At 35.6% G+C, this 16,784-nt stretch overlaps 1 protein-coding gene across 1 annotated transcript in view; it reads right to left on the bottom strand.

The window, feature by feature from the left end:
* LOC149834417 (protein LOL2-like) overlaps window positions 1-16,784 on the bottom strand; it is a 56,298-nt gene that overhangs the window by 35,901 nt on the left and 3,613 nt on the right. Inside the window, exon 3 of the mRNA XM_090011395.1 lies at window positions 15,602-15,715. Coding sequence (XP_089867521.1) covers window positions 15,602-15,715 — 114 coding nt within the window. The remainder of the gene's footprint in view (window positions 1-15,601; window positions 15,716-16,784) is intronic.

Below are 16,784 nucleotides of genomic sequence, written 5' to 3'. Positions count from 1 at the left end.
GCCCTTTTAAGAGCGTTAAGTTCACTTTGCATGGCATTTTGCCATTCTATACATTTATTAGCTTCTGCAAAATTTCTTGGTTCGAAATAAGAGTGAATAGCACTAAGACAAGCCCTATATCGGGGTGAAAAAGAATCAAACGATACAAAGCGGGTTGGAGGTCTTCTATTTCTTTCAGATCTTCTATGGTCAAGAGGAGTGGAAAGCTCATTATATTGATCAATAGCACTTCTAAAGGTGTCTTGGTTTCTACGAGAGTAGGTAATAGGCTCACTTGGAACTCTACTTTCTGGATCATTATGTTCACCAATATCTTCATCATTTTCCTCATCATGGTTTAATGATACATCATCATCACTGGATATGTCATCATTACTAGATAACAAGTCAAATAATGAGTAATCAAAATTTTCTTGTTGAGAAACATTTTTTTCAAAACCACTCTCATTTTCTAAAAAAGTTACATTTCTAGAGACATATAGCTTATCTTCTCGAAGATCGTAACAACGAAACCCTTTTTGAGTTTCGGAATAACCAAGAAAAGCACAAGGGATAGCCTTGGGTGAAAGCTTGTCATTTTTATCCGTAAGTATGAAACACTTACATCCGAAGACCCTTAACCTATTATAATCAGGTTCAAGCTTATGTAGAATCTGAAAAGGAGATATTTTGCCTAATAACCTAGATGGTAGACGATTTATTAAATAAACAGAAGCAAGGGCTGCTTCGGCCCAAAAGTTTTTAGGAATATTTTGAGATATAAGAAGAGTCCTAGTGGTCTCAATAATGTGCCTATGTTTCCTTTCAGCCAACCCATTCTGTTGAGGTGTTTTAGGACAAGATCTTTGGTGAATAATACCGTGATCCTCAAGGTATACCTTAAAGTGATTGGAGAGATATTCTCCCCCAGAGTCACTTTTAAAAATCTTTATGTTGCTATTGAATTGATTCTTAATCATTGAGTGAAAATTTTTAAAACATGAAAACACTTCATGTTTAAACTTAAGAAAATATATCCACGAGTAACGAGAAAAGTCATCCACAAATATTACATAATAAGAAAAACCTCCTTTTGAAACCACAGGTGCGGGTCCCCAAACATCTGAGTGAACAATTTCGAAAGTTTTGGAAGAGAACATAGTTCTTTGCTCAAAAGGTAAGCTGCGCATTTTTCCGAAAATGCAGTCTTTACAAGAAAAAGAGCTTTTACATAGGTCTTTTGCAAAATGTAAATATGATAACTTGGTGATATTAGGATGACCAAGTCTTTTGTGCCATACATTTATATCTTTATGTCGGGCAACATTACACAAAACTTTTGGAACTTGAAGAGATTCCATATAGTATAGATCTCCTCTTCTAAAGCCTTCCCCAATCAACTTCCCGGACTGGCGATCCTGTATTAAGCATTTGTCACAAGAGAATTTAATATCACAGCCATGGTCCGTGAGTTGAGAAACAGAGAGGAGGTTTAAGTTAAGTTTAGGTATAAATCTGATTTTTGGAATAGAAAACTCTTGAGTTTCAAAATTACCTATTCCTTTAATTTCAAGAGAGGTTCCATCAGCAGTGGAGACATAAGATGGGGAACGATTTTTCAAATAATCGGAAAGTGACAAAAAGTTTGGGGACATATGAAAAGATGAGAGTCCAAAAGCCAAGAGATTTTACCTGGAGGAGAAGACGTGGATACGGCCGCACCGGAGGTAGATCCCTTGAGGAGAGGTTGAAGGGCTTCCACTATTTGATTTATAGAAAGGGTCCCACTTGAAGATGCCTCATCCTTTTGTGGTACCCCAGTAGTAGCCATAGCTAGAAGTCTCTTCCATTTAGGACATACGGGTTTGATGTGTCCCGGTTCTTTACAAAAATGACAAATAGTTTTGCTATAGTCCCTTCTTCCTCTTTGACCACCATTTTCACCTTGATTTTAGAATTTAAAATGAGGGGGACGATAGGTTTTTACATTGTTTTCGGGTCTTGATACGGCATTGACCTCACTATGTTCTTCAATATTACAAGGGACCGCAAGAACATTTGGTCCTTGTTTACATAAATTCATACGAGTCTCTTCACCACTTAACTTGGTGAGAACATCTTCAAGAGAAGGGGGAGTGAAAGAGGAGAGAAGAGATGACCTTATTTGCTCAAATTCGGGCCTTAGCCCATTTAAGAAGTTGAAGAACCGATCTTCTTCAAGTTGCTTATGACGGAGCTCAATTGCCTCTCCACTCCATTTAGGTTCAAGCATTGCAAGCTCATCCCAAATAGAGGAAAGATCGGCAAAGTATTCCCTAATCGTCATTTCACCTTGGGAGAGAGAGATAGCCTTCTTTTGAAGGTAATACTTGTGAGAGAGATCCCTTGAGGTATACATTTTTTCAAGATAATGCCAAGCTTCCGATGCCTTTTTTAATTTAACAATGTTGGCATTAATCTTGGTTTCTACGGATGAGAAAAACCAAGAGAGAATCTTGAAATTCTTCATTTCCCATTCATCGTGTTTCTTGGAGTATTCTTCAAGAGCTTTGGTTCTTTCTTCTCCCTCAAGAATCTTGATTTCGCCTTCTTTAACTATGGTAATCTTGGGTTCCGGTTCCGGAATAGTGCCAAGAACATATCCCCATAGGCCTTTCCCTTTTATATGAGCCTCCATATTTCCGGCCCAAACATGATAGTTGGACCCATTTAATTTGAAACCAAGAGCAAAATGGGACTCTTTTTCACCCATTAGAGAGGAGAGATAGAGAAAAAAGCGTACCAACACAATATTTCCAACACCAAATTTGCACAAGATCCTTCTAAAATATTTGAGAAGAAAGATCCACCACTTCAATCTCCAAGAATCGGAAGGCACATTTTTCGAGGCACTCGAAAAAAGGAGAATCCCACGATCTTCAATAATCAACCTTGCTTTGATACCATGTAAAATTGTCTATGAAAAGACAATACACATACGAGCACAAAGAATATGAAAAAGGATGTGCACGAAGGCACTCTCACAATACTTGAACAAATACGCAAAAGCGTAAAAATAATAAACATGCACAATGGCATGTATTTTATAGAAGGAACCGAATGCTTGAGACTCTCAAGCTTAACAATATACAAGGGGGAACACCCCTATTTATACAAGAAGTGGGAGGTGCTTGGGGGCTCCCCAAAGGCACCTTTTTGAAAAAGCAAAAAGGAAAAAATAAAAATAAAAGAAATTAAAAAATAAAGAAAAAGTTACAACATATTCCAAATGGAATATGCGCAAAAGTGTAAAAGGACTAAAATACCCTTTTCGGGTAAAAAGGGGAAAAATGTATAAATATATATACTTATATATAGAGATACGTATACATATAACATATGTATACGTATCTCTAGGTATATAAGTATATATATTTATACTTACAATAATGTTTTTGAGTATACATTTTAACAAATACAAGCACAAGCCTTTAAGAAGGCAACAATATAAAAAGCCTCTTATTGAGAAGAGAGAAAGCTCTCAAGAATGGGAAATATACAAGGGGTTCACCCCTATTTATACAAAAGGAAGAGGAGCAAAGGGATGGCTAAAAGGCCTCAAAAGGAGAGCCAAAAAGGGGCTCCCATAGAGTCGTTGGGAGCCCCCAACGGTCACATTTGTGACCGTTGGGGGCTCCAACGACTCTAAGTTTGGAGCCCCTTTAGGTCCTCAAAAGAAATAAAAAAAGAATTTAAAAAATAAAAAATAAAAAATAAAATTATATTTTATCAAAAAAAAGAAAATAGTTGTTTTCTAAAACAACTATGTGAAATTACAAAAATACTCCTATCGGGTATTGATGTAATATATATATATATATATATATTAGATACATTTTAACACCCCCCCTCAAACTTTATGGGGAAATGACGAAAAGTTTGCCAAGAAGAAACATGAAGCGAGGAGCCGGAAGAGCTTTAATGAAGAAGTCCGCCAACTGATATTCTGAAGTGACATATGGAAGAGCAATAGTTCCTCGTAAGAATTCGTCACGAACATAGTGGCAATCCATTTCGATATGTTTTGTACGCTTATGAAAAGTATGATTGCTCGCAATGTAGATGGCACTCTTATTGTCGCAACATAGTCTTGAGGCTTCAGTAATATCAACTCCCATGTCTTTAAGCAGACTGCGAAGCCACATAAGTTCCATTGTCGTGGTTGCCATAGTCTGGTACTCAGCTTCAGTGGATGATAGTGAATCTTTCTGTTGCTTCTTGCATCGCCAGGCAATCAAAGAGTCCCCTAAAAAGACACAAAAACTAGTAGTTGAGACTCGATCATTGGGATTACCTCCCCAATCTGCATCAGTATAAGCAAGAAGAGGAGGATAGAAATAGCCCTTTATTGATGGTATTCCGAATGTAGCGGATGATTCGGAGAACAGCACTCATATGCACAATTGTAGGAGCATGCTGAAATTGGCTAACTGAGTGAACCGCATGAGTGATATCTGGTCTGGTGATGGTTAAATAGGTAAGAGACCCAATGAGTTGTCTGTAAGGTGTGGGATCTTCCAGAAGAACCCCATCCTCCAACCGCAATTTGGCATTAATAACCTCGGGAGTCTCTACTTTCTTATCATCAGAAATCCCAAACTTAGAACAAATATCTGCAGCAAGCTTCATCTGTGACAAAATATATCCTCTAGGAGAATATGCAACTTCAATTCCAAGAAAATATCTGAGAAAACCTAAGTCAGACATATCAAAATTATTTTTTAACATATTTTTAACATTAATAATACTATTTTGATCATTCCCAGTGATAATCATATCATCAACATAAAGCAACAAAATTACGATACTAGAACCTGCATGTTTAACAAAAAGAGCAGTGTCAGTATAACAAGAGTGAAATCCTAACTTTATCATGATATCACTGAAACGATCATACCAAGCCTTAGGAGCTTGTTTAAGACCATATAATGCCTTCAAAAGCCGAAGTGTTTGACCTTGCTTAATATTTATTCCGGGTGGCGGATCCATATAAACTTCTTCACTTAAACTTTCATTTAAAAAAGCATTTTTTACGTCAAGTTGATAAATAGGCCATTTTTTTGTTGATGCGACAACTATTAAGGTTCTGACACTGGTCATTCGAGCTACGGGAGCGAATGTTTCTTCGTAATCAATGTCATATTCTTGGGAGTATCCCTTAGCAACTAATCTAGTTTTATATTGTTCTAAAGAGCCATCGCTTTTAGTTTTAACTTTGAAGACCCAGCGACAACCAATAGGTTTTTTGTGTGAGGGCAGATTAACTATTTCCCAAGTATTGGCCTTTTTTAAAGCATTTAGTTCAACTTGCATTGCCTCAACCCAATGAGGTATAGATTTAGCTTGATTATAATGAGCCGGTTCAAAATAAGAATGTAGGGTTATTAAACATGCCCGATAGTTGGGAGTTAAGGAATCATAGGATACAAACCTATTTGGGGGTATTGATATTCTAGAAGAATGCCTAACTTGTGGTTCCTCAGTGGATTCGGAAATTTGAGAGTATTTTTCGAGAGCACTAATAGGATTTTCTTGATTTCTTCTTGAGTAAACATTTATATTGGTATCACTATCATGAACATTTATATTTGAATCACTATCATTTGAGGGTGTTATGTCAAGAGGGGATACCTCACGAGTATCGTCTATGTTTTCAAGAAAATCTTCTTGTATGTCATCAATAAGATCATATAAGAATATATAATCAATTTCATTTGTTTCTTCTATTTTATCAAAACCGTTTTCTTCTTCTAGAAATGTTACATCTTTTGAAACATATAGTTTATCATTCTTAAAATCATAACATCTATACCCTTTTTTATTTTCACCATATCCTAAAAAAACACATTCAATTGCTTTTGGAGATAACTTATCCCTTTTATGTAATAGGACAAAACATTTGCAACCAAAAATACGAAGACGATTAAAATCGGGTGAAAATTTAAAGAGTTTTTCATAGGAAGAAGCATTTTTTAACTTAGAAGAGGGCATTCTATTGATTAAATAGGTTGAGGTTAGAATGGCTTCGGCCCAAAACTTCTTTGGAATATTCCTAGAAACAAGTAATGTTCTAGCGGTTTCTATAATGTGCCTATGTTTACTTTCCGCTAGGCCATTTTGTTGGGGAGTCCTAGGACATGACTTTTGATGGCAAATGCCATTTTGGGTTAAATAATTTTGGAATTCGTGAGATAAGTATTCGCCACCGGAATCAGATCTTAAAATAGATATGTTATTTTGAAATTGATTTTGAACCTTTTTATGAAAATCTTTAAAGAAAGTAAATACTTCTGACTTATGACTAAGGAAATAAATCCAAACATACCGAGTAAAGTCATCAATAAACGTAACATAATATGAATAGCCCCTTTTAGACATAACCGGAGAAGGCCCCCAAACATCTGAATGCACCAATTCAAAAGGCCTTGATGAAAGAAAAGTTCTAGTTGGAAATAGAATAGACTTCATTTTTCCAAAAATGCAATCTTTTCAATTAATTTCTTTTTCCTTACAAAATTTGTTTCCAAAAGGAAAGAGATACATTTTGGAATAACTTGGATGACCAAGCCTTTTATGCCAAGTTTCCATGTTTTTTTCTTGGACATAAGAACAAAAATAGTTTGTAGGGAGATCAAGATGGTCCATATAATAGAGGTCTCCCTTTCTATGGCCTTGCCCAATCCGCTTCCCGGACCGGAGATCCTGCACAAAGCAACCATTAGATGAGAAAGATATTTCACATCCATGGTCGGCAATTTGAGAAACCGAAAATAGGTTTAAATTTAGTTTGGGAACAACTCTTACTTTTGGAACACAAAAATTTTGTGAATCTTTAAAAGAGCCAATACTTGAAATTTTTAAAAAGGTTTCATCGGCCGTAGATACACAAGAGTCCTTTGAATTGGTGCAAACATCAATAAGTGCATTTTCATGAGGGGTCATATGAAAAGAATCTCTGGAGTCAAGGATCCAAGAATACGTACCGGGTGATGATGTTGAAGCAATAGCCGCACCCGATGTGGAGGAAGAAACTTTTAGTATTTGTTGGAGAACCATAGATATTTGTCCAAGAGTTTCTTTGATGTCATTGTTCTTGCCTTCATCTTCTTTGGTGGTGGTTTCTTCAAGAGAGGTCACTTTAGGCTTGAAGGTTCCAATAAGCTTTGGACAAGCGGGTTTAATATGACCCGACTCATTGCAATAATGACAAACAATCATTTTTCTTCCTCCATTGTAGTTTCCTTGTTTCCCAAAATGAGGAGGCCTATAGGTTCTAACATCGTTACCCGGTTTTGATACGGCAAGGACTTCATCAACATGCTTACTCATGCCAAGCCTTGTCTCCTCTTGAGTGATTTCGGCAATAGCATCCTCAATAGGAGGAAAAATAGATCTATGGAGAAGTGAAGATCTCACTTGCTCAAATTCGGGACGTAGCGCAAAAAGGAATTGAAACAATCGCTCTTGTTCCATTTGTTTTTGCCTTAAATCAATATCTTCCATAGAAACCCATTTTGGCTCCAAGAGAGCCAATTCATCCCAAAGTGGGTTTAGGGCACTATAATAGTCTTGAATGCTAGAATCACCTTGCTTGGTGGTTCTAATCTTTTCTTGCAAGAAGTATGCTCTTGCAAGATCCTTTTGGGTATACATACCCTTCATAAAGGACCAAGCCTCATTGGCTCTACGAAATTTAGCTATATTAGCACATACCTTAAGCTCAACATTGTTCATAAACCACGCAAGGATTTTTGCGTGATTGCTTTCCCAATCTTCCACTTCTTTTTTATGACTTTCAATGGCCTTGAGGCGAGCATCTCCTTCAAGAACCTTTTCTTGACCTTCTTCGTTCTTCGTGAGCATAAGCTTAGGTTTCGAAACGGTACCCATGACAAAACCCCAAAGCTTCTTTCCTTTGAGATTATTTTCCATTGTCGATGCCCACATCATATAATTCTTTCCATTGAGCTTGAAAGATAGGTCAATCTTTGCCTCCATGATGTTGCCAAGAAGTGAGAAGATATCTACTAAAAATGAGATACACGAACCACACCTTTCCTTCAAGAATCGAGTGGCTCTGATACCATGTAATGAGATATTGCGGAAATATAAAGAGTGCATACAAGCACTTACAACAATGAATAAAAGAGACAATATCACAAGTCCACAAAGGGACAATACAGGCACAAGCCTTTAAGAAGGCAACAATATAAAAAGCCTCTTATTGAGAAGAGAGAAAGCTCTCAAGAATGGGAAATATACAAGGGGTTCACCCCTATTTATACAAAAGGAAGAGGAGCAAAGGGATGGCCAAAAGGCCTCAAAAGGAGAGCCAAAAGGGGGCTCCCATAGAGTCGTTGGGAGCCCCCAACGGTCACATTTGTGACCGTTGGGGGCTCCAACGACTCTAAGGTTGGAGCCCCTTTAGGTCCTCAAAAGAAATAAAAAAATAATTTAAAAAATAAAAAATAAAATTACATTTTATCAAAAAAAGAAAATAGTTGTTTTCTAAAATAACTATGTGAAATTACAAAAATACCCCTATCAAGTATTGATGTAATATACAGTATATATATATATATATTAGATACATTTTAACAGAGTCCTTGGAGAGGTTCCACCTCTAGCCGTTGGAGCCTCTTCCAACAGTCACAAATGTGACCGTTGGAAGGGGCCCAACGACTAGATGGTGGGCCCCTCCAAGGTGCTTTCCACCTTTTACAAAAAGCAACAAAAAGAATAAAAGAAAATTATAAAAACATATTCTAAAAAGAATATGTTGTAAAAAGACTAAACTACCCTTACGGCTAAAGGGTTAGAAATATATATTATATATATATAATAAGTAGATACATATACATATATATTAATATATATATATATATGTATTACCTTATATATATAAAATATATATATTACATTGCATGATTAGATTACATAATTTAACACCCCCCTCAACCTTAGGGCAGGCTAAGAAGGAAGTTGAAGCGTGGAGCACACAAAGCTTTGGTGAAGAAATAACTGATATTCTGACGTGACATATGGAAGGTCAATGACTTCTTTGAGGTACGCCTCACGAATATAGTGACAATCCATCTCTATGTGTTTGGTCCGCTCATGAAAAGTGTGATTCTTAGCAATATAAATTGCACTTTTATTGTCAAAGCATAACTTGGTAGGTCCTTCGAATGTGATCCCCATATCTTTCAGCAACTGATGAATCCATACAATTTTCATGATAGTAGTTGTCATGGCACGATATTCGGCTTCAGTTGATGATAGAGATATTTTTTGTTGCTTCTTACATCTCCATGAAATTAGCGAATCTCCTAAGAACACACAAAAACCAGTGGTAGAGTGACGGTTATTTGGGTCACCTCCCCAATCAGAGTCAGTATAAGCAATTAACTTTAAATCGGATGAAGATGATAGAAAAACTCCCTTGTTTAGAGTACCCTTAATGTATCTTACGACTCGTAAGATAGCACTCATATGGACAGATGTTGGTGCATGCTGAAACTGACTTGCAGTATGCACTGCATGAGAGATATCTGGTCTGGTAATACTCAGATACATCAATGATCCTACAAGTTGTCTGTAGGGAGTAGGATCCGAAAGAGGAACACCATCATCAATCTTCATTTTAGTTCCCACTATGGCAGGAGTTTCACAAACCTTTTCATCTGTAATACCTGCCTGTCAATGATCTCAAAGGCAAGCTTAGTTTGAGATAAAAAATACCCTCTATGAAAGTATGCTACTTCAATTCCCCTAAAATAAGTTAGAAAACTCAAATCAGACATTTCAAATTTATCTTTTAAAATTGATTTTATACTCTTAACCCCATTAGAATCACTTTCGGTGATGAGCATATCATCCACATACAACAGCAAAATCACAATCCCTGCATTGGATTTTCTAACAAACAAAGCAGTGTCAGTAAAGCAAGAAGAAAAACCATTTTCCAACATTACTGAGTTAAACCTATCATACCAAGGGGGCTTGTTTTAGGCCATAGAGCGTTTTCCCAAGACGAAGCACTTTTCCTTTGGGAGTCTCCATTTCAGGTGGAGCATCCATATAAACTTCCTCATTCAAATCACCATTCAGGAAGGCATTCTTAACATCCATTTTATAGATGTTTCAATTGTTAATTGATGCAACAGTGATGAGACATCGAACAGTGACCATTCGGGCCACAAGCGCAAAAGTTTCTTCATAGTCAATCACATACTCTTGACTATAACCCTTGGCAACCAATCAAGCCTTATATCTCTCAAGAGATCCATCGCTCTTAGTTTTAACTTTAAAAACCCATCTACCCACTATTGTTTTCTTACCCTTAGGAAGAACTTGAAATTCCCGTGTCTTAGCTCTTTTCAAAGCTCCGAGTTCACTTTCCATCGCAACTATCCATTCAGAACTTTTACTAGCTTCCGCAAAGTTTATAGGTTCTACGTAGGAGTGAATGGCACTAAGACATGCTCTATATCTAGGTGAAAAAGAATCATATGATATGAACCTAGAGGGAGTTTTTCTGTGTCTTTCGGTTCTACGAAGATTTTCCTCACTTTGAGAAATAGTCCGACTATCATCATATTTTTCAAGAGCACTTCTAAAAGTGCTCCTATCTCTATGAGTATAGGTGATGGGACCTCTAGATGGCCCTTCATCAATAGATTGGTGAGAGGAGTAAAGTGGAGAAATGATTTCCTCAATATCAATATCACTTGAGTCATTCTGATTTGACTCATCATCACTAGAATCATCATCTTTGGCTAATAGTTCAAACAAAAAAGAATAATCAACATTTTCATTATATAATTTTGGACTTTCAAAACCATTAAGATTTTCCAAAAAACTCACATTTCTGGAAACATAAAGTTTGTCATTTTTAATGTCATAACATCGAAAAACCTTATGGGTTTTGGAATAACCAAGAAAGGCACACAGAATGGCCTTTGGGGAAAGCTTATCATTTTTATCTGTAAGGACAAAGCACTTACATCCAAACACCCTTAACCTGTTGTAATCAGGTTCTTTTTCATACAACTTTTCAAAAGAAGAAATTTTACTTAAATTCTTCGATGGAAGTCTATTTATGAGATATACCGAGGTAAGAGCAGCTTCAGCCCATAGTTTCTTTGGAATGTTTTGCGAAATGAGCAAGGTTCTAGTTGTTTCAATAATATGCATATGCTTCCGTTCGGCTAACCCATTTTGTTGTGAGGTTTTCGGGCAAGATTTCTAATGGATAATACTATAACATTAAAGGTAACTCTTGAATTCATTTGAAAGGTATTCACCACCATAGTCAAACCTAAGAATTTTTAAACTTCCATTAAATTGATTTAAAATCATCATATGAAACGTTTTAAACATTGAAAAAACTTCATGTTTATGTTTAAGAAAGTATATCCAACAAAACCTAGTGTAATCATCCACGAAAATAACATAATACGAGAATCCTCCTTTAGATATCACAGGAGCGGGTCCCCATACATCGGAATGAACAATTTCAAAGGGCTTTGTTGAAAACATGGATCTTTGAGAAAAAATGTAGACTTTTCATTTTCCCAAGAATACAATCATTACAAACAAAATCTCCTTTACAAAGATGTTTAATAAAAGGCAAATAAGAGATTTTAACAATGTTGGATTGTCCCGGTCTCTTATTGTTTTGAACAACATTACAAAATTGATTCTTGGGAACTTGAAGAAAGTCAACGTAGTAGAGTTCGTCACTCCTAGAGCCTTCCCCAATCCATCTCCCGGACTGGCGATCCTGAATCCAACATTTATCAGAAGTGAATTTTACATCGCAACCATGATCCGAGAGTTGAGAGACCGAAAGTAAATTTAAATTTAGTTTTGGTATAAGATGAATTTTAGGGATAAAAAAATCTTGTTTTTCAAAATTTTCTATTCCTTTAATTTCAAGAGGTGTTCCATCCGCAGTTGAGATAAAAGATGGAAGAGAATTTTTAGAAAATTTGGAAAGGGAGCAAACACTTGGAGTCATATGAAAAGATGCGCCGAAATCTAAAAGCCAAGATATCTTACCGGAAGGTGAAGAGGTAGACATAGTGGCTCCGGAAGTTTCTCCCTTGAGAAGAGGTTGTAAAGCTTCTACAATTTGATGAAGAGAAAGACACCCATTTGACGATGATGGTTGTTCCTCTTGTTGAGATGTCATGACCATAGCAAGTATTTTCTTCTATTTTAAGCATATAGGTTTAATGTGCCCTGGTTCTTTACAAAAATAACATGTAAGCTTGCTATAGTCCTTCTTTACTCCTTGACCAATTGAGTTTTGATTCTTGAAGTGAGGAGGCTTATAAGTTTTCAAATTGCTCCCTGGTCTTGATACAGCATTAGCGCCTTCATTTTCTTCATTACTTGAAGTAGTAAGAACACTTGAATTGTTTTTGCTAAAGTTCATACGAGTTTCCTCCCCACTTAGCTTTGTAATGATATCTTCAAGAGAGGGGGAAACGAAAAAGGAAAGGAGAGAGGACCGAATTTGCTCGAACTCGGGTCTAAGGCCATTCAAAGAATTAAAAAAATGATCATCTTCCAATTGTTTGTATCTAAGCTCAATAGCTTCTCCACTCCACTTAGGCTCAAGCATTGCGAGTTCATCCCATATGGACGACAATTCTGCAAAGTATTCCCTTATGGACATCTCATTTTGTTGAAGGGTCAAAGCCCTTTTTTGGAGATAATACTTGTGTGACAAGTCTCTTGACGTGTACATTTTTTCTAGATAATGTCAAGCTTCTGATGCTTTCTTGAATTTAATAATGTTGACATTTATCTTTGTTTCAACCGATGAAAACATCCAAGAAAGAATCTTGAAATTTTTCATTTCCCATTCTTCATGTTTCTTGGAGTATTCCTCAAGAGATTTATTCCTTTCTTCTCCTTCGAGAATTTTGATTTCGCCTTTCTCTACCAAAGTAATCCTTGGTTCGGGTTCCGGTATAGAACCAAGAACGTATCCCCAAAGACCCTTACCTTTTATTTGAGCTTCCATGTTCCCGGCCCAAACATGATAGTTTGAGCCATTCAATTTGAAGCCAAGAGAGAAATGGGAGTCTTTTTCGCCCATTAGAGAGGATAGAAGTTGAAAAACAATACGTACATCAAGAAACTTTCATGCCTTCCTTAACAAAAGAGACTCTCAAAATATTGCCCGAAGAAGGTTATTCACTTCAAACGCCAATAGCTTGAAGGCACATTTTTGGAGACACTCAAAAAACAAATAAATGCACGAACCTCCTTCTTCAACCAAGCTCTGATACCATGTAAAAGTATCTTCAACAAGATACCAATAGCAATATTACAATATTCTTGGAAACAAATGCGTACACATACGCACAACAAGAACACTTGAAACACTTGTGCACAAAAAGCACAACACAAACTCACAAATGCGCAAAAGCATACCCAAGAGTCATAAGATTGAAAAGGAGCTTGGGCTATAATCCCAAAAGCTTAAGGAATACAAAAGGGGAGAGCCCCTTTAAATAGAGGAGGTGGAGTCCTTGGAGAGGCTCCGCCTCTAGCCGTTGGAGCCCCTTCCAACGGTCACAAATGTGACCGTTGGAAGGGGCCCAACGACTAGATGGTGGGCCCCTCCAAGGTGCTTTCCACCTTTTACAAAAAACAACAAAAATCAAAAAAGAAAAAGAATAAAAGAAAATTACAAAAACATATTCTAAAAAGAATATGTTGTAAAAAGACTAAACTACCCTTACGGCTAAACAGTTAGAAATATATATTATATATATAATAAGTAGATACATATACATATATATTAATATATGTATATGTATTACCTTATATATATAAAATATATATATTACATTGCATGATTAGATTACATAATTTAACACAAAATAAGATTTAAACCATAGTCACTGATATCACCGATATTTTAAAAATATCGTGATATTATCGGAAATTTCAAGGTTGCCGATAATATCGGGAATATATCGCTATATTTTCAAAATATCGACAAATAGAAAATATCATGATATTATCTTTGATATTTTCGTGATATTTTATGAGTTTTTAAAAGAAATTAAGTTTGCATTTCCTATTTTTTTGTTTCTTTTATATTTTAAAACCTTTAAAACATGTTTCTTTATATTTTTGAAAGAAAAATAATAAAAAACTTATTATTTTCTTAGGTTTTTTGTTGTTATTTATATTTTTAAAAATTTTTTAAACTCCCGAGATTTATCAACTTTTGAAAATCTCTCTAAGAAATACCCTTGCCGAGAAATTACCTTTAACGATACAGGTGACTATGATCTAACCATAAATCAAATTACTTAGAACAATAAAACGCCATAAACTCATGTAGTAAAGCCATAGATGCGGTCCACAGAACAAACTTTATAGTTAAATAGTTAATGAAATGCAGTGAAGTCAACCAATATGCAGCTGAATCATTTACTTCCGAAGATATAGATAGTTCTCAAGATGCACATTCATTTACACCCACCATTCAGGAGAATCATTCTACATTTCAATATGCAACAACTTGTCACTCCAGTTTCTTGTGTGTTTAGTGTTTATGTTTAGACATTGATAGAAGAGAATCTGTCTGCATGTGTGCATGCACTGGTATGCCGACTGTGCAATCATAGGTCAAACTGTTTTGCACTAATGAGGGAACAATGAAAATGTGAAAGGTCAATAGTGTTGAGAGGTGTCTATACAACAAGCATAATAAACAGAAGATTCAGCAAGATAAACATCACAGTATTATGACAATCATAACAAAGATACATAATCAGTAAATAATTTAATATGGATGAATTTAGCTATAAATGAGAAGCTTAGTTGTCAAAAGCGTTAGGTGGAGCCTAGGCAGTGAGCACCTAAAAAGACTAGGCGAGGCCTAGGCGGACTAGGTGATACCCCAAATAAAAAAAACATACAAAATATGTAAACAAACTACTAAAATTAATAACAAACATGTATACAACATAAAATCAATCAACAATAAGCAATAGACAAATAATAACATGTTGTCAAACATTGTAAAGCAATATATTACATATAGTCAAATAGATAACTCATATGCTTATAGATTATATATGAATTAAGTACACAAATATGTATATATATAATATAAATACATAATAATGTAAATTTATAATATATGTATATAATATGTTAATATATATAATTATATACAATTACACAAAAAACATATATATGTGTGCAACTCCGCATCAGACATAGAGACTACCTCAGCTAGGCCGCCTAGGCGGCACCTAGGCTCCGTCTTTGACAACTAAGTGGAGGGGTGAAAGGAAGAGGAAGAAGAAAAAAAAAACTTTTGGGGCAAAAAGAAGAAGAAAAAAAATAGACAAAAAAATTTATAAAAACATGACAATTATATCTCTGCGGCTTAGGCTGTCCTAGGTAAAAAAACAGGGTCCTACCGCCTAGACCCATAAGCCTAGGCAGTGGCCCTAAGCTTATCTAGCCTAGGCGCAACTTTTGACAACTAAGATGAGAAGAACCATTTCTAGCTTGTCTGTCAAGCTAATAGAAGCAAGCATACCTTCCCTTGCAAGGTTAATTGTATTACAGCAAGAACATCTCACACTAGTTGCTCCACGAGGGTACATCAGTAAGGTACGGCATCCTCCACATACAAGCTGTGACATATCCGCACCTACACATGCATTGTGACAACATTATTGTTCATGCTACAACTGGAAAACAGTAAGAAAGTAAACATTACAACTTAACAATCAAAGAATGTTATTTCAATGGACAAATTGAAGTGACAGTGTTCATTCCCAACACAATCTCACATTAATTTTATTCCTACCACTGGTAAGGAAATTGGTGGAACTTCACACATAAAATAAACAAACTGTATCCAATTTGCAAAATCAAAGAATAAATTCTTAATCACTTTTTGTTAAGAAACCCATTCAGCTTTCTTTATCAGAAGTTTATGGCCATCTGCCATCATCAGGTTCTGCATAATGAAATCCATGGTAACTAATCTTGATGAAGAGAATGTCAGAGACCCTTAAGCAGGCATTGTTTGTATTAGCAAGCTGTAAGGAAATTACTATTATTATTAACAAATGCAATGTTCTATAACATAATGGTATTTATATCTTCATTATTTTAGGGTGCACTTTGGGGTACCCAAATATTAGAATAATATTGCAACACTAAGTCATATAACAATAATTTACAATTCCTTCAATTTTTTTCATGTTTAGGAAGGATCGTGGTTTAAAAGATTGCAGAAAAGAGCATACTTATAAAGAATAAAATATTTACATAAACCAAAAAATGTAAAACGATATACAGAGAGACTTAAGGAGAAGAAACCAGCAGGAACTTGTTCTCTCCCTTCTCAGTCACTGAAAACAGGAAGGTAGCTGGGACACCTTTTGCCTCTTAAATAGCAAAAACTCCTCTCCTATGTTCTATTTTCTTTCCAAACACATCATAATACTATCTAATATATGAAAATAAACACATTATTTATGATATCTTTAGCTCATAAAAAGCAAAATTGTAATTTTGAGAATTCATAGTTCAGCATGTCCAAACAAACATTCAGACATTCTTGCTGCTTTTTTCAGGTGGGGTGGGGGTGGTGATAATTGTAACAATGTCCTTCCTCATATGGAAACTCCATTCACTCATCTGCCTTGACAAATTCCATTCATTTTCCCCCTCTTCTCCTTTTGCTTAAATGAAATTTAAAAAAAAAATGG

Source organism: Nuphar pumila, chromosome 6 (genome assembly GCF_984573655.1).
Source record: "Nuphar pumila chromosome 6, dmNupPumi1.hap1.1, whole genome shotgun sequence".
NCBI lineage: Eukaryota > Viridiplantae > Streptophyta > Magnoliopsida > Nymphaeales > Nymphaeaceae > Nuphar > Nuphar pumila.
The sequence above is the reverse complement of the archived record's forward strand: the minus strand, read 5'-3'. Positions and strand labels throughout refer to the sequence as shown.